Below are 25,848 nucleotides of genomic sequence, written 5' to 3' on the forward strand. Positions count from 1 at the left end.
TGGAGCTGTGGATGGAAGTACAATAAAAGAGAGGTGTATAAACATGGGAAAGGAAGAGGTAACTAACCAGTTTGTTATTTTTTTTTTTTTTATTTCTCTACAAGTAAATTAACAAAAATGGATGGTCTTAATTCTCTCAGGTTCTGAAGTTGGTCATGTGTTCATTAACATCTATGGCACCTTTTTCGGAGACTCTTGGAATCTTCAGTCAATAAAACCAGTTTTGCCACAAGCCGTGGAGAATTCTGTCCAAGAAGCACAAATGAATCTCAAAGGTCCATGGACACGAGAAGAAAAAAAGCAAAGATAGGTTTGAAGCTAATCGTCAACAAGTCTACCAATAGAGTGTTGTATGGTGAAGCTAGGGAAGATTTTGTTGATCTCATCAGCAGTTTTCTCCCCATTCCACTTGGTTATCTCTTTAAGGAATTTCCATGTTTTTCGTTGAGGGGAAGCTTGGCTAATGTTTACAAGAGCATACAGGATCTTGATGTTGATTTCCTGGAATCCAAGGACATGAAGTCGACTTTAGTCAATCCAAAGCTGGCCCTGGAATAGCTTGTGATCAGCATCTTATTCCGATGGAGGAAGCTTTACATCCGTCATATTTAACAGTTGATTTTCTTTTTGGAACAGAGCATAATAATTCTAAAGAAGTTCTTATTGGCAGGAGGTTCATGAAAATACCATCCATGTTCATGGCGACAGACGATTTGACCATCACACCTCTATCTTCAATCTCAGGCTTATCCCTTATCAACAAACTGAACATACCAATCAGTGACATTGTAGAATGAGAAGTGACTGTTGTTGAGGAAGAGGTAATTAAATTAACTCCTATATATGGACGGACCTATTGTTTCTTTTATATTGGTCTTTTGTTTCAACTCTTGGTTTGTTCTACCCATCTGTCTGCCTCTCCACATGCAAGATCAAATCACGCGTGAGGGATGCAGGAATATGTTTAGAAGTATTGGCCTTTTTTTTTTCATAATTGTTTTTATAGTAACTCCTTGTTGAAAATTTATATATACATATATTTCTTTTGCAGGCTTTGTGTCTATTAGAGGCTGCTTTGGTATCAAGTTCTGCTCTGACTTATGTTTGTTGGAAATAGTGGTCTAGTTACACACACAACACTATACTATTTGGAAGAGAATAGAAATGGGGGAAAATACTTCTTATTTCACTTGTTCTATTATTTGACTAGAGTACATGAATATATAGGCCTCACATATGTATGTGTAACCATTACATTTAAATGTCCATAACTCTCATATCTCCCACTAACATAATCTTCAATATGCATAACTGCCACTAACATAGTATTTGTTAGGCTTAACTCTCATGACTCTTTATTTTACATAACCTTAACTCCCACTAAGACAATTTACTACCCACTAACATGCTAAATTAATACATGCATCATGGATACAAAAATACTTGAAAATACTAAATACTAAAATCAAGTTTATTTTCAACAATGTTTTCCTACGAAAGGATCCAAAACAAGAACCACAAGGTAATATCTGTCATCGATCTCAACAGAAATGCAGCAGTTTCTGCTGTTATAAGGGGAGTTGCAACTGGTGGCAGCTCAGCTCGATCACCCTTACTGTGCTGTGCTGAATCCGATATTTATTTTCCTCAACAGGAATGCAGTTATAACGTAACTTCAATTTTTTTTTGGAGTTGTCTTTTCTTGTGTTCAAAGCAAAGGGGTGATTTTGCTTTTATGTTACGTTTTGGACTTGTTAACCTACCCATTTGGATTGTAACTTGCTCTAGCCTTATTTCTGTTTAATTATTCTTATGATGTTGTTGTACCTTATATGCTTTTCGTGCTAGTGGCTTTTGAGCTTTGGTCATCTAATTTTGTTTCCTACTTAATTGTTTCTTGCAGCTTGAGTCCACCAGTTTCCATAGATTGAAGGTCTAATTTTGTTTTCTACTTAATTGTGTTGCTGCCTGCATGGACAAAGAGAATGAAAGGCATTAAAGCAAAGACAACAGAAGCAGCAACGGATGGGAACACCGTTGCTCAAGTTTATTCTTCTTCTTCAAATATCTTTCAGGAATCTGGCAATGAATGTTCTTTTTGTTTTCTTCTTCAGCGGCTAATTCAGAAGCTAGTAATGATTTAGTTATTTTTATTTATATTAACTATTGCTGTCTTTGTGTTTTTTAATTGCATTAGTTAAAAATCTCAAAGCAAGGTGTAGTTTTGCTTTTATGTTAGATTTTGGAACTGTGAAGCTTATATGTGCTAGTTTTTAGTTGAAATGTAAGATATCTTGGTGGTTGTAGTCTTTTTGTTTATGAGCACAAGTTAATATAGTACCATCAGGATTAATTATGGTTCCCGAGTCTCTATATTCTCCACATTCCCTACAGAAAACAGACTGACAGACAATCCACCTAGCCAATTTCCCAAACAACATATACATACACACATATATATACACAGAAGTGCAGTATCACAGATTTGAAACATGCTGCTGTAGGGAACAGACATATTGTCGACAAGCGCGGGAATAACCACAGCAACAGCAGTGGTAAGAGATCTCGAACAATCATCACCAACTTCCCATTAGCATCCTTATTTTCATCTTCCCATGGAACACAGCAAATCTAGAAATTAAATGACTGAACATTTCCTACTGTTACAAACTTACAACCCCAGGGGGTTGCCTCCGGTGATAAAGCTCTAGGACTTAGTGCATCATAAAATCTTAATCAATAAAACTTTTATTACTACCTTCTAAAAAATGTGAAATAAAAAAAATAATTACCCAGTAGAAATTATAAAATAAAAAGATGCGAAATAAGAAAAGTTGAAACCAAAAGCTTCTTGCAAAGTCCACTCTACAAACTTTATGAAAATTCCTCTTCCATCTCTCCCTCTCCAAAATATTTATTTGGAAATTGAATCTTGTATGACTTAAACAGTTGGTATAGAAGTCGGGCATTACTCACTGACTTAGTTGATAGTAAGTCTAACTTTCCAAGCGGATGTGTTTGTGTTCTCATTACTATTTTTAGAACATGCATGAGGGCTATAAGTGTGATTTTGTTATATGAATAGAATAGTGACTTTTCAAACTTATGTAATAACTTATCATAAAAATGTAAAATATAAGGATATTGAGTTCTTATAACACATAGGAAGGGTAACTTGGTCATTTTATGAATTTTCATTGATGACAATGGATGTCGTTGAGCTCACACACCAAATATCAGGGAGGTTTAAGTAATAAAGGGCAAATGTTCTACTTGTGTGTAATTTATTTACACCTCAGAGGAGGTCCATGTAATTTACGCATAATTAAATTTAGATTCTCCTTTTCCTTTTCCACAATTTTCTCGATAACCAAACAGTTTATTTGAAGAAAGGTTAGATTCTTGAGAATGTTCGGTACTCACTGAATCTGTGTCATGATTCGAATACATATTACAATTGGTGCTGGATATCCGAACCTTCTGTTACATTTTGAAGAAGAAGTGAAGCAAGAAGGATAGAAAGATTTTTAGAAAAAAATAATTTTATGGGCCGTAAAATTACATTTTCTTCGAATACATTTTCTATAGATATATTCATAAATATATAAACAATTTAATGGGTCCAGAGGGCATGACCCCTGGGCCCATGCCGATTCCATCTAATTACTTAACATTTTACAATGATACTTAATATAAGATGTGTGAGTTATTTTCTGAGTGACAAAAAATTTAATATAAAGGACGTTGTCACTTATGCGATGTTTTTCAATCATTGGATTGAGAAAATACATTTGTTTTTCTATTGTTGGATTGAAAAAATGCATGGGAATGCCACTCACCAGCATTTTCATTTTCATGGTGCTGTGTTTTACAAGGGTGTTAGTACTCATATGTATAGATGTCTCTAAAATGTGTAAATACATTTTGAAAATCGTGAATACAAAGAATAAGTAAAACGGAGGCGGGGACCTAACTAGCATTACAGTCTCTTGGGACTACATAGCAACACCAAATGGGATTAAAAGCTTTTGCAGCTTTGCTCATGCAGTCCGTCCTTATTCACAAGTTCCATGCAGTGTTCAAAGAAATTTGAAGTCCTTAGCACTCAAGAAACCACATTTGTACATCTAAATCCAATAGAAAAGTACCAATTTTGTGCACTGACCATGTGTTGAAAATAAACTTGATTTAAGAATTTTAGTTGTAATTTGTATTTTCATGTATTTGGTATACATGATGCATGTGTGTATTTCATGTTAGTGGGGTAGTAAATGGTCTTGATGAAGAAAGTTATGTAAGACTAAGAGGTATATCAATTAAGTCTCCTAACTACTATGTTAGTAGGAGTTTGTATTTGTGTTAGTGGAAGACATGAGAGTTAAGTCTACTAAATACTATGTTAGTGGGATTAGTGTAACGACCCTAAACTGGTACGATTTAAAAAAAAAAAAAAATTTGACATGACCTCCCCTAAAAAGGGGACTACAACCACTTACTCAAATAATAAATAAAAAAACGCAATGGCCCTTCCTAGCCTTTCAAAACACCTCCAACCTATCCTAACACATAATACAATTAACATACTCCAACATCCCATCTATCTGTTCATTATACCTCAACATGGCTCATCTCATGGTGGAACATCTACATACCATTTAATCCAAATTATCATAATTACAGTCCCAAAATATAGTTACAATAACAAGAGTTCACAATTCTCCATACCAAATATAACAAACTAAGATTTTACAAAAATATGGGACTTAATACAAAAATAGCAAAAAGAAGTCTTCTAATCCAAATTAGGCCTGTGGTGGAAAGTCATTCGCCACTTCTTTCCCGTTTCCTGAAAAAAAATTATTAAATAATAGAGTGAGCATAAAGCTCAGTAGGTAGCACTTAAGACACGCATCTTGTATCCTTGTGAATCCATACAAAGAATAGATCAATAGGAATAGGGATCATACAATGTCGAGATAATACAACATTTCAACCAAACTCAATTGCAAACAATGCAATGCCATGGAATGCAAATGCGTGCCGATGTCGCTCCCCATTTTCACATTTCAAAAACCATCACTTTCAAACTGTTAATACAACCCGCCCTTTGGTGACCCCGCAGCTGCACGAGAGGAGGATTAGCTAGTGTCCCTGACCCTTGGTACCCCTGCGGCGTCATTATGGGCCCAGCTAGCTCAACCACGCTAGGGTGACTCCCTAGTCCCCTCTAGACTATATTAATACTCCGACCATTTGGTACCCCTGCGGCGACCGGGTTTTCATAAAACCATTTCGTAAAAACTCTTTTCCCAAAATTTCCCTTTTTGTTTCAAGCAAATTCTCCCATTTCATGCAAATCCAATGGTATGTACATGTATATATGTCACATGCTTTCAATATTATGGCATTTAGAATTTTACACCACACAATTAAGCATACATCATATTTAACTTCTCCAAATGAATTATCAACACATTAAACACAACAAGACAACACAGAATTTTACACCACAAAATTAAGCATACATCATGTTCAACATCTCTAAATGAATTATCAACACATTAAACACAACAAGACAACTCTCAGCATGCTTTTTAACTCATATTCATAATCATGAATTTTCCTAAACATCATTTATATAATCATTGAAACAATTAACTTCCAAATTAAACATGTTTGTCACAGCAAGAGAGATATAATTCACAATGGAGTAAGAAAAACATGGATTAAGAGCCCCTGCCTCTAAATTGAACAAAACCCTTAAAAGTGGGTCTCTAAACTCGAATGCACAAATGAGTACCAAAACTGAAATTGTTGGTACAACCGCATAGAGCTCGTCGTGGGTTTCGTTTTGCCTTAAATGGCACTTAAAAACACTAAGAGATGAGGGAAAAATCAGCAATGAAAGTTTGAAGTGAAAAAAAAAAGAAAAAAAAGAAAAAGAAAAGAAAGAGAAGCCGAGAGCAAACAGAGACGGGAGAGAGTGTGAGGAAGCAGAGACCAAATGTGGTCTCACAATCCACTTAAATGGGGCGTGGGTCCCACCTTTTTTTTCTTCTTTTTCTTTTCTCTTTTTTTTTTTATTTTTTTTTATAAATTACACCACACACACACAATTATATACATATGTACATATATACATAGACATTACAATTAGTGGGAGTAATTGGGCATTAAAATGTAATTGGTTACATATGTCTTAGAGTCTATATAAACTCATGTACTATACCTATTTTATGTGGGGAGAAAAGTTGAATGAGTAGAAGAGTAAGATGAATTAGTCAAAGTGAAATAAAAAGTGTTTTCCTCCATTTTTATTCTCTTCCAAGTATTATTGAGTGTTGTGTGTATCTAGGCCACTATTTCCAACAAAGTGGTATCAGAGCAAAGTCAGAAAGTGGTATCAGAGTAAAAGCCAACAAAGTAGTATCAAAGCCAGGTCATTATCAGAGCTAGGTTCCATATCAGAGCCAGATTTTATCTTCAGAGACTAGATGATCCTAAAGGCGTGACGAAGTTGATCTTAGATGGTTCAACGTTTTAAGGAAAACATGTTTCTCCTTGATGATGATGAAGAAGGGAAAATGTATTTTCTTAATGAAAAGATGATGTTCTCTAATTGCAAGAGAATGAGAATCATCATGACTTCATACCTCAAAGCATGTGATTTGTGGGATGTTGTTGGAGAAGAGCCAAAGAATGGCATGTCCAACAAACTTCGTGAAAAGAAAGAAAAGAAAGCGTTTGTGCTGTTGTAAAAGGCAATACATCAAGAAATTTGGGAGTATTTTGGAGAGTCCAAAACTCCAAGTTGTATTTGGAAGATGCTCGAGACCATCGTTTCCAATCATAGAGGTGAATCACTACCCATAGAGTATTGGGTACAATGCTTAGAGGATGATGAGTTTATGAAAGATGATTATGAAAGTCTTGATGACAAAGTTGTGGAGAATGAAGAGGTGTATCACACAAATGAAGTTGAAGAATTTGAAGAACAACTTGAAATGGTGAATAAGGAAGAGATAAAGAAATGTGTTGAAGAATGGTTAAAAAAAGTGGAGGAGAATGAAGTTAAAAGAGAAGTCAAAGGAAAAGAAAGTGTTAAAGAATATGCATAAGTTGATGAATTTGGTGCATTAACATCTTCAGGTATAGTTACAAATTCTATCTTGAAAAAAGTTATATTTGAATTATTTGATAAAATTATAATTTATTCATATTCATCTCAATTGGAAAAAGAAATCAAATACTATGAAAATTATGTTCATATTGTGGAGAATGACGAACTTCTCTTAAAGAAAGTTGTTCCAAAGAAGTACGAGATTGCAGCCCAAGATGATAAGAAATTCTCAAATTATTTTTTTAAAAATAGTTTGGAGAATTTTGTAATTGATATAGGTTGAGTGAATATGGAGTTATTTTTTGACTCTAAAGAAAAAGCATATGTGAAGTTGAAGAGTCATAAAAAATTCAAGAACAAAAAAGATCGATGGTGCGTTTGTATAAAGAGGATGATATATGATTATGTGAAGACATCAAATAAGCATTTGAAAAATTTTCACATGCCATATACGTCAATGGAAATGGCCAAGAAGATTGTTGCAGATGAAGGAGATGGAACTTAAAACAAAGTAACAAACTTTTGATGCAGATGAAGGAGGTGGAACTCAAAACAAACAAACTTTTGATGAACTTAAGTTACAAAATCAAGTTTAAAGGAGGGTGTTGAAAATAAACTTGATTTTAGAATTTTAGTTGTAATTTGTATTTTCAAGTATTTGGTATACATAATGCATGTGTCATTTCATGTTAATGGGGTAAATGATCTTGATGAAGAAGGTTATGTAAGACTAAGAGGTATGTGAATTAAGTCTCCTAAATACTATGTTAGAGGGAGTTTGTATTTGTGTTAGTGAAAGACGTGAGAGTTAAGTCTACTAAATACTATGTTAGTGGGATTAGTGGGAATAATTGGGCATTGAAATGTAATTGGTTACATATGTCTTAGAGCCTATATAAACTCATGTACTATACCTATTTTATGTGGGGAGAAAAGTTGAATGAGTAGAAGGATAAGATGAATTAGTCGAAGTGAAATAAAAAGTGTTTTCTTCCATTTTTATTCTCTTCCAAGTATTATTGAGTGTTGTGTGTATTTAGGCCACTATTTCCAACAAAGTGGTATCAGAGCAAAGTCAGAAAGTGGTATCAGAGTAAAAGCCAACACCATGGACCAGAGCATGTCAACTACTAATATGAAAGATCTCTATACATGTACAAAATAGTACTCTTCTCAACATAAGCATACTCTTTCCCTAAAGCTATTTCTTGCTTCTTTTGTCTTTCCAGATACGGCCGATCTACTTGTTTATAAAAAACCTAAACCCCCTGAACTGTACGTCCATCAAGCCCGGTTAAGGCCATCCATTTCGCGAATGCATTGGCTGATGAAAAAATGGCTATTTTAGAGGCTTCAACATCATTTCGAGCAACTGTAGAGCAGAAGAATATGGATTAGTCTTACAAGCTGACACTTCTTTCAACAATGAAATGACAATAAGTTTAGTGTTTCAGTATGTGACTAAAAAGCACAAATTCAGTGAAACTTGGTTTTGTGACCTCACCTGATTGTGTCAAAGATGCTAGTGGGGACTATAGCTCACCTCAGCATTCTCTTCAAAACTATAGCTCAACTTTTGAAAAGGTACATGAAATGAAAAAATCATTGAACATAAGCTGTTGTATAAACAATATACCAACCAAATGTATGCAAAAAAAAAAAAAAATAAAAAAAAAAAAAAAATAAAAATAACAACCCTATATATATCAATCTGTAAATGCATTCCTGTTGAGTTAACCTTTTGTTCAAGCTTCGAGATGACTGATATTACATTATTACCTTGTTCCGGTTTCGGATCCTTCAGTAGGAGAGCATTATTAAGAGCAGAACTTGATACCAAAGCATCCTCTAATAGATGCAAAGCCTGCAAAAGAAATATATGTATATATAAATTGTCAGCAAGGAGTTAATAGAACTACAATTATGAAAGAAAACAGGCATTTCAAAACATAATACTCGCACATCCCTCACGTGTGATCCAAACTTGCACATGGAGAAGTAGACACAATGGGTAGATCAAGTGTTTCTGTAAAGCAAATTTGATGAATATAAACGTACTCCAACACCCTCTATGTAAGGTGTGATCTCCTCTGGTCAAAACAGAGTCATAAACCCAAGACCCCAAAGTTAATTTTTTCCATTTTTTTTTAAGTATTCAAAAGCAAATGTTATTGTCTTTTTAGTGAAAAGTTGTGATTTAGTAAGGCTAATGGATTTTTGAGTGTAAAGTTTCAAGTATTGTCATCAATGAACTTCATGAGCTAAACTTGGAAATTGGGACTCAATAATGTTCTCTATTTATTGTTGTTAATGGTGTATTACGTAGATTATTGTGCTAGCCAATACACAGATATAAGTGATCAAATGCCAGTTTAAGGCACCGTGATGATGGTGCTTGTCAATACACAGATATAAGTGATCTTCTTAGAAGCTTAATACTTTAAATAGATATAATGCACGCAATGAATTTACCATGTCCCCACTAATGGTCACCTCCCGTTTCATAATGTCAGTGAGGGGTACCTTCATTCTTTAGATAAGAGAAATGGATCAGATTGGAGATAAGGGTGTTATGGTCAAATTATCGGTCACCTAGAACAAAGAAGGTCCCTTTATGAATCCTTTGCCAGTATAGTTTCACTTAAAGAAGACTGCACACGCTTTGCGGTAAAAAGGGAATAAGCACATGACAATGATGGATATGAAGCTTCCTCGATGGGAATGAGCTGTTTGTTCCAAGCAAGACCAGGAACAAGCTTTGGATCAACTAAAATTGCCTTCAGCTCTTTAGATTTTAAGAATTCTTCAACATCAAAATCATGTATGCTCTTATATAAATTATACAAGCATCCACTTAGGGACAGCAATGGCAATTCCTTAAAGGTATAGCCAAGTGGAAATGTAAGAAAACTGCTTATTAGATCAACAAAATCTTCATTTGCTTCTGCATACAAAACCCTCTTGATAGATTTGTTGACAATAAGCTTCAAAGTCATCTTTGTAGAATTCAAAACCGGTGTTCTTGGACCATGTTTTTTTATGTAAAGACCTCATCCACTGTCAATTGATTTCAAGAAGGTCTGAGAGAAAGGGGCTTTCGATGTTAATGAACATATGAGCAGTTTTAGAACCTGAGATAAAGAGAGAGCATTAATTTAATTTTCTTTTTATAAAAACACCAAAGAGAGCAACTAGTTAACCTGTTGATTGCAACTAGTTAAGACTGCTCATTAAGCAGGGCTAAGCCTGTCATAGTAGACATGGGCATCACTTGGAAATTATCTGCTATCATGAAGCATGAAGAAGGTTTCACAAAAACTGTTGTATCTTAAGGAACAGAGGTGGGATTTGATAATCTTACCACATTACTCATGGTACTCCCACAACGGCAGTGAGCAGTCTTATAAGCACTCAAAGGGCACTCTGGATTGTCACAGACATAGTACTCATTAGAATTACTATTAACAAGATTCAATTTTAGGTTTCTGCAGGACAATTCTACAGAACTTTGGGAATGAAGCAGCATCTCCTTACACTTCACACTTTGAAGATGTTTCTCCTCGTGATTCTCAACACTTTCATATAAGTTGTTGAGGCAACCAAATGACTCTTTTGGCGGGTGCTCACGGGTGAGGCTAATAATAATTCCAAGTGGCATGGTCATGAAGCTGAAGAGAACATCGACAAAATCCTTATTGGGCTCGGCAAAAACAACTCTATTTTTCTCATTAACAACCCGGACCTTCAGACTTATACTTTGTAAAGCTTTAGCAGCCATAGATCTAATGAAAAATCTAGCTAATGTTTTAAGCAATTGCCCCCTGCATCAACTATCACATAAAATGTTAAAAGTTGTTTATCACACAAAATGATCAAAGCATGCACATGTTTAGGAATATAAAACATTTTTATCAGATGATCACAATGAATAATGAACCAGTCCCAAGCACCCATTCAAGCGTTGATAAAATTTGATAAAAGAAAATTGTTATTGAAACATTTTTATACTTTTTCCTACATGATCAATAGATATATGCTTCCCCCCAACCTCCAATTACTAAGTTTATCAACAAAATTAGTCATCAAATAGCCCCTTATATTGTTGATTATAGCTCTACCAATAAAATTGCAATGAAGAGGTTAACATTGCCTCAGAAATAGGATGAATTGATATACACGCACAAATATGTTAGAACTCAGAATCAGTGGGCTCTTGGACTAGGTTTAGAAGTTGAGAAATGCAAGTCGAATGGACTAATGATCTTGCTACATACTTAGGACATGTTTGGTAAATTTTTTCAAAACTTCTGGAGAAACTGAGCCAAACCTTATATTGTTGATTACAGACTTACCAATAAAATTTCAATTAAGAGGTTAACATTGCTTCAAAAATAGGATGAATTGATATATACATTCATATATATGTCAGAATTCAGAATCTCCTCTTTTTATTTTCTTCCTCGCATGTAATTCCGAGCCCCAAAAACCAAAAACGACCAATTGTTTTTATACTACAAGTATGTATATGAACATTGAAATTACATGCATATATATATAAAACCAAGGGTTTGATATTAGTGGTATACATTATACATATATACATACATATAGATAGAAATGAAAAAGAGAAATGTATCGGTAAATCTAAAATTGCTCTGATTGATCTCGTAGTTTCATTCACGCGTGTATGTGTGAGAGAAAGAATGGGGGGGGATCCTTCCCAGAGGTGAGAAATGAGAGAAGTGTGAGGCTTTTAACGGGGATAGAGAGGGAGAAAAGGACGCGAAAATGGACATCAATTTGGGGACGTGGCAGATCCCATGCGGTACTTTTCGTGCAATTCAAGAGCAGCATGGGGCATTGTGCCTCATTGGTTACAATATTGTATTTAGATATAATATGTTAAATATTTGTGCATTTTCAAAATAAACTTGTTGTCGGAGTGTGTGCACCTATATTTAATTGCGCGTGTATGTGTGTGTGAGAAAGAGGGGGAGATGCTTCCCAGAGGTGAGAAATAAGAGAAATGTGAGGGTTTTAGGGCGGATAAAGAGGGAGAAAATGACACGAAAGTGGACATCAATTTGGTGACGTGGCAGATCCCGTGCGGTACTTTCTGGGTAATTCAAGAGCAGCATGGGGCATTGTACCTTATTGGTTACAATATTGTATTTAGATATAATATGTTACATATTTGTAAATTTTCAAAATAAACTTGTTGTCGGAGTGTGTGCACCTATATTCAATCGCGTGTATGTGTATGAGGGAAAGATAGAGAGAGGGGAGATGCTTCCCAAAGGTGAGAAATGAGATAAGTGTGAGGGTTTTAATGGGGGATAGAGAGGGAGAATAGGACGCGAAAGTGGACAGGTGACGAGCCAGATCCCTGGCGGTACACTTTCGTATATACTTTCAGTACAATTCAAGAGGCAAAGCATATATGGGGCATTTTAAAACATAATACTAGTCCATCCCTCACGTGTGATCCAAACTTACACATGGAGAAGTAGACACACTGGGTAGATCAAGTGTTTGTGTAAAGCAAATTTGATGAATATAAACATACTCCAACACCCTCTGCATAAGGTGTGATCTCCTCTGGTGAAAACAGAGTCATAAACCCAAGACCCCAATGTTAATTTTTTCCATTTTTTTTTAAGTATTCAAAAGCAAATGTTATTTTCTTTTTAGTGAAAAGTTATGATTTAGTAGGGCTAATGGATTTTTGGGTGTAAAGTTTCGAGTATTATCTTCAATAAACTCCATGAGCTAAACTTGGAAATTGGCACACAATAATGTTCTCTATTTATTGTTGTAAATGATGTATTACGTAGATTATTGTGCTAGTCAATACACAGATATAAGTGATCAAATGCTACTTTAAGGCACTGTGAAGTTGGTGCTTGTCAATACGCAGATATAAGTGATCTTCTTAGAATTTTAATACTTTAAATAGATATAAAGCAGTGAATTTACCTCTTCCCCACCAATGGTCACCTCCCGTTCCATAATGTCAGTGAGGGGTACCTTCATTCTTTGGATAAGAGACATGGATGAGATTGGAGAAAAGGGTACTATGGTCAAATTATCGGTCACCATAAACAAGGAAGATCCCTCCATGAATCCTTTGCCAGTATTGTTTCCCCTAAAGAAAACTGCACACGCTTTGCATTAAAAAGGGAAGAAGCATACGACAATGGTGGATAAGAAGCTTCCTCGATGAGAATGAACTGTTTGTTCCAAGCAAGACCAGGAGCAAGTTTTGGGTCAACTAAAATTGCCTTCATCTCCTAAGGTTTTAAGAATTCTTTAGATCAAAATCTTGTATGCGCTTGTATAAATTATACAAGCATCCACTTAGGGACAACCTTGGAAATTCCTTAGGGTGTGTTTGGATAAATAGTGGAGAAAAGAAAAGAAAGGATAATATTAGTTAGGAGAGAAAAGAAAAGAAAATAAAGGATAGTAATAATTTATATTCGTGTTTGGATAGATAGGGGAGGAAAAAAAAATAATAATAAAAAAATAAAAAAAGAATAATTATTCTTGTTTGGATAAGATAGATGAGAGAAAAGAAAAGAAATGATAGTGACCAAATTACTGTCCTACTCTTTATAATAGTCATCACCCTACACCTTTTTCTTTTTTTCTTTTTAAATTGAAAGTAGATGCATAGCCTCTCGTACACGGGGGGTTCCTGCAAAATTTTAAAGTAATTTCTTGTATAACCCTAAGAAAGTGTTGCACATATACACACACATTCTGAGATACCCCTCGGATCCGAGACACGGGTTGATCAGGCCCAGGCCCAAACCCAAGAGAATATCAACCAATTAATATTTTATAATGAACACGGAATACAAAATAAATTAAGAAATGAAATTAAAGCTGGAAGGAACTAAAAATAAAATCCGCAAAATATTATAATTATTAAAATCCATCAAACTCAAACTCCAAAACTCCATCAGTTTACAACTTGGGAATCCATCTCTAGTTGACCCCTATTAAACATCCAAACGGAAAATAGAACAACTGTAATAAACGTCCAGAAATAAAACTATAGAGAGAGCCCTACATCGTCGGAAGAGTGAATAGAGACCTCTGCTCAGCACGAACACGTCTAAGCCTGGAACTGTCGTGTACCTGAAAAATAGAAGTGGGTCAGGCCCACGCGTAAGTTCCTATACTACTACAATCCAAACAGAGGCCCGATATGCATGTACATCCTAAACAATTCAACAATAGCTAATAGTCCGTAAATATATATATATAGTCACACTAAAGGACTCTCACTGGACTACAGGCCGGTCTCAACCTGAATAGAGGTAACATGCTAAAACGTACACGAAGTGGGCATATGTACCTATACCTAAACAGGGTACACCTCCAACCATCATAGCCAGCTACACATCCCGATGCATATACGCTCCCTAGCCATCGGTCCTGAGGCTCAAGCTCATACCGAGGCACCATAACAGTACATATATAAAATCCATCCAAAATCCCTAGTATTGCCGCTCAACAAGTAGTTGCCATGACAATACAAATCCACGGGACTTAACTTTTAGTTAATCCCATCCTTATTCCAAGTAGATGGGTAATGGTATTGTTTTAAAAACCAAACCCATCCTTAGTATGCCACCGTCCCATACCGGTGCCTACTTTCCAATCCTCCAGTAGTCAATAATACCAATAAATCAAGTATATATCAACTAAATTCCAACATCCAACATTCAATGTTAGCAGTGATAAAATAAGCATTGATAAACAGGGTCACAATAACAACATATACATGCCCAATTTAAGTTGTTCCCTTTAGTCTGATATAAAGACAGAATTAATTAAAACTTCCATTTAACACCTTACAAATGACATACAGATATGTAGGGTATGTATCACAAAATCCTAACCTCCACAGTTGATACTAACTGTGATAATGTAAGCATCAAAACAATATTCACAGTATGTATGTAGACATGCTCAAATTATAGTGTTCCACAAAACCGATCTAGTGTTAAACTCAAATCCTCCTAGTATTTAAGTTCCAACAGTTGCTATTACAGAAGTTAAGATAGCTATCATCTAGACCCATCCTTCCAATAATTTATACTAGCAGTGGTAAGGAAAAATGTGAACCACAGAACCATAATGCATCCACAAACATGTTTAGTCTAGGTTGAACAAGCATACAACACTACTGTAACTACCAGTTTCATAGCAAAACAGATATCATTTTAGTTTGGTTTAATCTTCATTAATCCTGGAATCATTTAAGAGTGCAAAGAGTATGAAGCCTAAGGGAAAGAGAAAGGATAGAATCTTGCCTCAGAAACTTTTGTTCAAAGTTTCAACGTTGTCTTCTTAAAAAATCCCGGCGAGTTCCAAAACCCAGTTACTGTTCACGAGTACGAAACACTATTCCCGAACTCAAAATCTGATCTTCACCGTTCAGATTGTGCGACACTGAGTCATGAACCTATCCTCCAAATTTTAGCTCGATCGGACCACGGACGAAGCGGGATCGGATGTTTGATGAAATCTGGGCAGAATAGAAAAAAAAAAACCTGTGCGACCCGGTTACTGTTCACGAGTACGAATCATTGTTCCCGAGGTCAAACTCTGATCTCCACCGTTCAGATTGTGCGTCACTGAGTCGTGAACCTCTTCTCCAAATTTCAGCTCGATCGGACCACGGACGAAGCGGGATCGGAGCTTTGATCAAACCTTGGCAGAATGTGAAAAACTGCGTTTTTCCTTCTCCACTTCCACAAAACGTGTGCTTTGTTTAAAAAAAACCCTACACAGACGTCTACCTTATACTTATAGAGTTTTCCTAAACCCTAGGTTCATTTAAGTCCAACTCACAATCCTAACCGGCCCATCCAATTAACGTAGAAACCTATGACGATAATATAAAACCCTAATTTATAATGTAATTAAAACCCTAGTTAGATGTATTTACCTATTTACCCTATTCACCATTAAATACTTAACAAATAATCTAATTGAACAAAATAATAATTAGTAAACCCAATTAAACCAAATAAGACACATAAAATAAGACACACATAGAATAATTAAACCAATTACACTTAAACCATTAATGCCACTTAAATAATTAAAACACTAACAAGTAATTCCAATCAAATAACTAAAAATAAATATCATTTAAATAATTTAAATCACCACAAAAGAAAACAATTAAGCACCTAATAAAAAAAATAATGACACATAATCAAATAAAATGCATTTAAATAATAAATTAAATACCATTAAATACCAAGAATATCCTTTTTAAAATTAGGGGTATTACATTCTTCCCCCCTAACAAAAGGAATTCCGTCCTCGGAATTCACTCTTACCTTCTTCCAATATTTCAGGAAACTGTGAGCGAATGACATCCTCTCGTTCCCAAGTGGACTCAGACTCATTGTGATGACTCCACTGAACACGAACCAAAGGAATAACCTTATTACAAAGAATCTGATCTCATCGGTCGACAATACGACACGGTGGCTCTAAATAAGTTACATCCGGCTGCAACGCAATCTCCCCAACATCGATATGCTGATACCGATCCTCATCTCGAAGAAATTTCCGCAACATGGAAACATGAAACACGTTGTGGACGCGATCTAAAGTATCCGGAAGTGCCAACCGATAAGCAACAGCTCCAATGCGATCCGTAATCATGAATGGACCAACAAATCGCGGTGACAACTTCCCTTTCTTCTCAAAGCGCATAACACCCTTCATAGGAGACACTTAGAGTAGAACCTGATCCCCAACCTGAAACTTCAAAGCCCGAGTACGACGATCAGCATAGCTCTTCTGCCTACTTTGGGCAGTACGCATGCAATCTCGAATAAGAACAATCTTTTCAGAGGTATCCTTGATGAACTCAGGACCTAAGAATCGATTCTCTCCAACCTCCATCCAACAAACAGGTGATCGACACGGTCGACCGTACAATGCCTCAAATGGTGCCATACCAATAGTCTTCTGGAAACTATTGTTATAAGCAAACTCCACAAGTGGCAAATATTCCTCCCAGTGGCCCTTGAAATCCAGAACACACGACCAAAGCATATCTTCCATAATCTGATTCACCCTCTCAGTCTGTCCGTCAGTCTGAGGATGATAAGCAGTACTAAGGTGTAACTCCGTACCTAAAGCCTGCTGAAAACCCTTCCAAAATCCAGATACAAAGCTCGAATCCCTGTCCGATATAATAGACAATGGAATGCCATGTAGCTTCACAATCTTCGAAATGTAAAGCCTCGTCAACTGCTCCGAAGTGTAGTCAGTGCAAATAGGCAAGAAATGAGCTGACTTGGTCAACCTATCCACAATGACCCATATGGAATTATGCCCCTTGAAAGAATTTGGCAACTCTTCCACAAAATCCATAGATATGCTCTCCCATTTCCACTCCGAAATTGGTAGTGGCTGTAGAGCTCCTGGCGGCCTCTGATGATCAATCTTAACCATCGGACAAGTACTACATTGAGAAACAAAAAGAGCAATGTCCCTCTTCATACCTGCCCACCAAAACTGCCGCTTCATATCTTGATACATCTTATCGCCTCCTGAATGAACAGAGAACTCAGAGTGATGAGTCTCAATCATCACATCCTTCCTCAAATTATCAGCAGAAGGTACCACTAACCGTCCCTTGTACCTTAAACCTCCATCAGCCCCAACATAGTAGAATGGAACCTCTCCGGAAGCTATCTCTGCGACCTTGTCGACACACTGCTGATCGGTGAGTTGTGCTTGTAAAACCCTGCGAATAATGGAAGGTGTAACCACCATACAAGCCAGAAAAGCATCCGATAACTCATCCACACTCTTTAAAGCATTCCACTCAGTAGTAAATAGAGCAGAAAGACTACCAATAGGTCGGCGACTGAGTGCATCCGCCACTACATTTGCTTTCCCTGGATGGTACTGTATAGAAAAATGATAGTCTTTTACAAACTCCAACCACCTGCGCTATCTCATATTTAGCTCCCGCTGAGTGAACAAGTACTGCAGACTCTTGTGATCACTGAATAATCTGAAGAACTCACCCAACAGATAATGCCTCCAAATACGCAAGGCAAAGACCACTGCTGCCAACTCCAAATCATGTGTTGGATAATTAAGCTCATGAGGCTTAAGTTTCCGAGATCCATAAGAAATCGGTCGCTCCTCCTGCATCAATACGCATCCAATACCCTGCAACGAAGCATCCGTGTAAACAAGATACTCTATCCCGCTCTGCAGAGTAGCCAGAACTGGTGCAGAAGTCAGCTTCCTTTTCAGCTCATCAAAAGCTCGCCGACAGTGTTCATCCCACATGAACTATACACCCTTCTTGGTCAGATGAGTGAGTGGTCCTGCTATCTTGGAGAACCCCTGGATGAATCTCCTGTAATATCCTGCCAGACCGAGAAAACTCCGAATCTTAGTAGGTGATGTAGGCTGTCCCCACTCAACCACCGCTGAAACCTTGGCCGGATCCACTGCTATCCCCTTTTCTGACACCATGTGACCCAGAAATTTCACCTCCCGCTGCCAAAATTCACACTTCTCGAACTTGGCATATAACTGGTGCTCACGAAGCGTCTGCAAGATTATGCGAAGATGTCTAGCATGATCGTCCTCCGACCGAGAATAGATCAAGATGTCATCAATAAAGACAATAACAAACTGATCCAAATAAGCCCGAAAGACTCTATTCATTAAGTCCATGAATACTGCAGATGCATTAGTCGTCCCAAACGGCATAACTCGAAACTCATAAGAACCATATCGCGTGAGAAATGTTGTCTTAGGAACATCCTGCTCCCTGACCCTCAGCTGATGATACCCCAAACGCAGATCAATCTTGGAGAAATATGTGGCTCCCCTTAACTGATCAAACAAGTCATCAATCCTGGGCAAAGGATACTTGTTACGAATCGTAACCTTGTTCAACTCCCTGTAATCTATACACAGACGAAGCGAACCATCATTCTTCTTTACAAACAGAACCGGTGCTCCCCAAGGTGATGTACTCCTATGAATAAAACCCTGGCTGAGTAACTGCTGAATCTGATCCCTCAGCTCTCTCATCTCTACCGGTGCCATCCTATAGGATGCCCTAGCAATAGGCGCAGTGCCTGGAGCTAAGTCTATCACAATATCGATCTCGCGACTAGGTGGCAACCCTGGAATCTCCTGAAATACATCCGAGAAATCCTATACAATCGGTATGTTATCCAATGACACAGTAATCCCTTCCTCATTTTCCTCCTCCACATGGAACAAATAGGTGCTACCGCCCCCTTTAGAACGTGGCATAGCTACTACATACATATCCTGACCAGGTATGGTAAAAATAATAGATCTATCAAAACAAACAACTTGGGCATGGTAGTGAGACAACCAATCCATCCCAAGTATCACTTCATAAGTGTGCATGTCCAGGACCAATAGATTGGCTAGAAATCTGAGTCTGCCAATATCTAGTGTCACAGGCCCATCACTCTCATGTATAATAGCTGTATCACCCAATGGTGTAGAAATACCCTGAGGTCTAGTGTATACCCTCATCCTCATCCCAGACAAAGCAACAAAAGTCCTAGCTACAAATGAGTGTGTAGCACCCGTATCAAATAAAACACATCCATGCAAACCATGAATAAGAAACTTACCCTCAATAGTCTGAGGTGCCTGAACATCCTGTGGCATGGGGTTATACACCCTGCCATAGTGCAACTGCTGTGGTATCTGTCCCAGAGTCTGCAGCGGTGCCGGTAAAGCCAGATGTGTCTGTTCCTGAATCCGTGGAACCTGTGGAGCTGGTGAGGCACAGGCGCCCTCTGTCCCTGTTGCACATACTGTCTCTGTCCCTATCCTTATCCAGCTTTAGGACACTGCCTGGTGGTATGACCATACTCTCCACAAGTGTAACAACTACCCTGGAAAGTACCAAATGGCCTCCTCTGTCGGTTAGCCTATGGCTGACCCTGTCTTGCCTGTGGTCCCCCATTCTGTTGCCTCTGAATAGGTGCCCCATTCCGGTGAGCATCTGAACCACCTTTGTGCTTCTTCCAAGGTTGTTGTCCTTGGAACTTGCCTTTGTCATTCTGCCGGTGACCATTGCCATTCCCCTTTTCAGCTGACTGACTAGTAGAGTCTTTGTCTCCCCGCTTCTCACTACGAGCCTGTCTGATGTCCACAGTCAACTGATACTGTTGTAGAGCGGCGTCTACCACCTGAGCATAGGTAGTATAGGCTGGACTACCTGTAATAGCTCTCTTGATAGACCACATCAGTCCCTTGACAAAACTGTTGCGCTTCTTCTCCTCTGTATCCACCTCCTCCGGTGCAAAGAGAGACAAGCGTGTGAACTGCTGCTCATACTCCGCCACTGTCATGTTTCCCTGCTGCAGACTTAGAAACTCGGTCTTCATAGCTGCCCTGACTGCATAGGGAAAATATTTCTCATCAAAGCGAGCACTGAACTCATCATAAGACAATGTCATCCTCTCCTCTGAGGTGGTAACTGACTCCCACCACTGTAGTGCATCCCCAACTAGCTTGAAAGTAGCAAGTATCTGCTTCTGAACCTCCGTGCACTGAGCCAAATGAAGATGACGCTCAATGTCCTGTTTCCACTGGTGAGCTGCTCTCGCATCGGTTGAGCCTGAGAACACAGGTGGACTCCCCTTTGTGAAAGAGCTCCTAGCTTTTCCCCAACAATCCGTCTGAACCACTGGTGCTGGTACAGGTGCCGGCTGTACCTGAGGCTGATTCCGAAGTGCAGCTGTTACCCCAGCCTCTATAGCCCGAGCAACGAGGTCATTGAGGTGTGGAGGAATCTCTAGATCTCTGACCTGGTCCAGAGTCTGTTGAACATTCTCCTGTTCCTCCTGAAACTGATCCATGTCATCATGAAACCCAAGCCTTTGCTGCTCTTCCTCCATTTACTGACGCCGTAGGAGATATTGTTGCCTACGTGCCGTTCTCCTTTACTTCCTAGTTCCTTGCATGTTCTGTCCATTTCTAGCATTAACCATCTGTTAACACGAAAAGACAGATGTCAATACCCTTTCTATATGAACCATAAGGAATAAAATGAATCCTAACTTAAGCTCTATTCAAGAGAAAACGCTACACAGAAGACTTAATACGAAAACATCCTAGAGACACTTGAACCTGGAGTGCTCTGATACCAACTGAGATACCCCTCGGATCCGAGACACGGGTTGATCAGGCCCAGGCCCAAACCCGAGAGAATATCAAACAATTAATATTTTATAATGAACACGGAATACAAAATAAATTAAGAAATGAAATTAAAGCTGGAAGGAACTAAAAATAGAATCCGCAAAATATTATAATTATTAAAATCCATCAAACCCAAACTCCAAAACTCCATCAGTTTACAACTTGGGAATCCATCTCTAGTGGACCCCTATTAAACATCCAAACGGAAAATAGAACAACTGTAATAAACGTCCAGAAATAAAACTATAGAGAGAGCCCTACATCGTCGGAAGAGTGAATAGAGACCTCTGCTCAGCACGAACACGTCTAAGCCTGGAACTGTCGTGTACCTGAAAAATAGAAGTGGGTCAGGCCCACGCGCAAGTTCCTATACTACTACAATCCAAACAGAGGCCCGATACGCATGTACATCCTAAACAATTCAACAATAGCTAATAGTCCGTAAATATATATATATAGTCACACTAAAGGACTCTCACTGGACTACAGGCCGGTCTCAACCTGAATAGAGGTAACATGCTAAAACGTACACGAAGTGGGCATATGTACCTATACCTAAACAGGGTACACCTCCAACCATCGTAGCCAGCTACACATCCCGATGCATATACGCTCCCTAGCCATCGGTCCTGAGGCTCAAGCTCATACCGAGGCACCATAACAGTACATATATAAAATCCATCCAAAATCCCTAGTATTGCCGCTCAACAAGTAGTTGCCATGACAATACAAATCCACGGGACTTAACTTTTAGTTAATCCCATCCTTATTCCAAGTAGGTGGGTAATGGTATTGTTTTAAAAACCAAACCCATCCTTAGTATGCCACCGTCCCATACCGGTGCCTACTTTCCAATCCTCCAGTAGTCAATAATACCAATAAATCAAGTATATATCAACAAAATTCCAACATCCAACATTCAATGTTAGCAGTGATAAAATAAGCATTGATAAACAGGGTCACAACAACAACATATACATGCCCAATTTAAGTTGTTCCCTTTAGTCTGATATAAAGACAGAATTAATTAAAACTTCCATTTAACACCTTACAAATGACATACAGATATGTAGGGTATGTATCACAAAATCCTAACCTCCACAGTTGATACTAACTGTGATAATGTAAGCATCAAAACAATATTCACAGTATGTATGTATACATGCTCAAATTATAGTGTTCCACAAAACCGATCTAGTGTTAAACTCAAATCCTCCTAGTATTTAAGTTCCAACAGTTGCTATTACAGAAGTTAAGATAGCTATCATCTAGACCCATCCTTCCAATAATTTATACTAGCAGTGGTAAGGAAAAATGTGAACCACAGAACCACAATGCATCCACAAACATGCTTAGTCTAGGTTGAACAATCATACAACACTACTGTAACTACCAGTTTCATAGCAAAACAGATATCATTTTAGTTTGGTTTAATCTTCATTAATCCTGGAATCATTTAAGAGTGCAAAGAGTATGAAGCCTAAGGGAAAGAGTAAGGATAGAATCTTGCCTCAGAAACTTTTGTTCAAAGTTTCAACGTCGTCTTCTTAAAAAATCCCGGCGAGTTCCAAAACCCGGTTACTGTTCATGGGTACGAAATACTATTCCCGAACTCAAAATCTGATCTCCACCGTTCAGATTGTGCGACACTGAGTCATGAACCTATCCTCTAAATTTCAGCTCGATCGCACCACGTACGAAGCAGGATCGGATGTTTGATGAAATCTGGGCAGAATGGAAAAAAAAAAAAAACCTGTGCGACCCGGTTACTGTTCACGAGTACGAATCATTGTTCCCGAGATCAAACTCTGATCTCCACCGTTCAGATTGTGCGTCACTGAGTCATGAACCTCTCCTCCAAAATTCAGCTCGATCGGACCACGGACGAAGCGGGATCGGAGCTTTGATCAAACCTTGGCAGAATGTGAAAAACTGCGTTTTTCCTTCTCCACTTCCACAAAACGTGTGCTTTGTTTAAAAAAAACCCTACACAGACGTTTACCTTATACTTATAGAGTTTTCCTAAACCCTAGGTTCATTTAAGTCCAACTCACAATCCATTAACATAGAAACCTATGACGGCTATAATATAAAACCCTAATTTATACTGTAATTAAAACCCTAGTTAGATGTATTTACCTATTTACCCTATTCACCATTAAATACTTAACAAATAATTTAATTGAACAAAATAATAATTAGTAAACCCAATTAAACCAAATAAGACACACATAAAATAAGACACATATAGAATAATTAAACCAATTACACTTAAACCATTAATGCCACTTAAATAATTAAAACACTAACAAGTAATTCCAATCAAATAACTAAAAATAAATATCATTTAAATAAATTAAATCACCACAAAAGAAAACAATTAAGCACCTAATAAAAAAAATAATGACACATAATCAAATAAAATGCACTTAAATAATAAATTAAATACTATTAAATACCAGGAATATCCTTTTTAGAATTAGGGGTATTACACATTCACACATATATGTGTGATACAAATATACTGAGAGAGGAGTATGAATCCAACGAGAGAGGTGCATTTCTATCATATCATCTTACGCATCTGCATGAGTTAAATGTCTCTATCCAAATTTCATATTCCTATGGTGAAGTAATAATCAGCTTTTTTATTTATTTTTTATTTTTTTTATGAGGCCTGTCCACAAACAACAAAAAGCAAAATAAATGAGAGCTTTGAATTGACTTGAATGCATAGCTCAAGTTAACAATTTATTGTGTACAGATTGCTTAACAGAGACCAAGACTACTCAATAATTGGTACATAAATGGAATTATATAATTGGGACATAAATGGAATTACATTTTTGTATGTGGATTTGTGAAGGGTATTTTGGGTATTAAAAATGTACAATTTACTCTACTATCCTTTCTCTCCCTATTTTCTCAATTTGGGAGAGAGAGCATATAAGGGATAGGGAGAGAGAGCATATAAGTTATCCCTCCCTATCTCTCCCTATCCTTTCTTTTCTCTCTATTTAAGCTACCCAAACACACTCTCACATTATCCTCTCTTTTCTTTTCTCTCCCTATCCCTCCAAATCAACCCTACCAAACACACCCTTAAAGATATAGCCAAGTGGAAATGTAAGAAAATTGCTTATTAGATCAACGAAATCTTCATTTGCTTCAGCATACAACACCCTCTTGTTAGATTTGTTGACAATAAGCTTCAAAGTCATCTTTGTAGAATTCAAAACCGGTCTTTTTGGACCATGTTTTTTTTATGTAAAGACTTCCTCCACTGTCAATTGATTTCAAGAAGGCCTGAGAGAAAGGAGCTTTCGATGTTAATGAACATATGAGCAGTTTTAGAACCTGGGATAAAGAGAGAGCAGTAATTTAATTTTCTTTTTATAAAAACACCAAAGAGAGAAACTAGTTAATCTGTTGATTAACTCATCCCTTCCCATCTTTATAGTCCTCTCTAATATTGTGTGTCCATGCATAGTTTGCAGCTCATTAAGCAGGGCTAAGCCAGTCATAGTAGACATGAGCATCATTTGGAAATTATCTACTATCATAAAGCATGAAGAAGTTTTCACAAAAACTGTTGTATTTTGAGAAGCAGAGGTGGGATGTGATAATCTTACCACATTACTCATGGTACTCCCACAACGGTAACGAGCAGTCTTAGATGTACTCAAAGGGCAATCTGGATTGTCACAGACATAGTACTCATTAGAATTACTATAAACAAGATTCAATTTTAGGTTCTTGCAGTACAATTCTGCAGAACTTTGGGGATGAAGCAGCATCTCCGTGCACTTCACACTTTGAAGATGTTCCTCCTCAAGATTCTCAACACTTTCATATAAGTTGTTGAGGCAACTAAATGGCTCTTTTGGCGGGTGCTCACGAGTGAGGCTAATAATAATTCCAAGAGGCATGGTCATGAAGTTGAAGAGAACATCAATAAAATCCTTATTGGGCTTGGCTAAAATAACTCTATTTTTCTCATTAACAACCAGGACCTTCAGACTTATACTTTGTGAAGCTTCAGCAGCCATAGATCTAATGGAAAATAGGTTTTCTATGCAAAATTTGGCTAATATTTTAAACAATTGCCCCCTGCATCAACTATCGCATAAAATGTTTGAAGTTGTTTATCACACAACATGATCAAAGCATGCAAATGTTTAGGAATATAAAACATTTTTATCAGTTGATCACAATAAACAATGAACCAGTCCCAAGCACCCATTCAAGCGTTGATAAAATTTGATAAAAGAAATTGTTATGGAAACATTTTTATACGTTTGCCTACATGATCAATAGATATATGCTTCCCCCCAACCTCTAGTTACTAAGTTCATCAACAAAATTAGTCATGAAATAGCCCCTTATATATACAAATATGTTAGAACTCAGAATCGGTGGGCTCTTGGACTAGGTTTAAAAGTTGAGAAATGCAAGTCGAATGGACAAAT

The 25,848-nt window shown here is 37.3% G+C and overlaps 1 protein-coding gene across 1 annotated transcript; it reads right to left on the reverse strand.

The window, feature by feature from the left end:
• Positions 1–10,448: 10,448 nt before the first annotated feature.
• On the reverse strand, positions 10,449–25,428 carry LOC132295910 (uncharacterized). Its single transcript, XM_059794172.1, has 3 exons — positions 25,012–25,428; positions 13,217–13,410; positions 10,449–10,941 (listed from the first exon to the last, which is right to left on the reverse strand). The coding sequence occupies exons 1-3, from the start codon at positions 25,426–25,428 to the stop codon at positions 10,449–10,451; spliced, it is 1,104 nt and encodes a 367-aa protein (XP_059650155.1).
• Positions 25,429–25,848: the final 420 nt, after the last annotated feature.

Source organism: Cornus florida, unplaced genomic scaffold (genome assembly GCF_030987335.1).
Source record: "Cornus florida cultivar Cherokee Brave unplaced genomic scaffold, ASM3098733v1 CherokeeBrave_3.0.0_Hap2_Chr02, whole genome shotgun sequence".
NCBI classification, from domain to species: Eukaryota; Viridiplantae; Streptophyta; class Magnoliopsida; order Cornales; family Cornaceae; genus Cornus; species Cornus florida.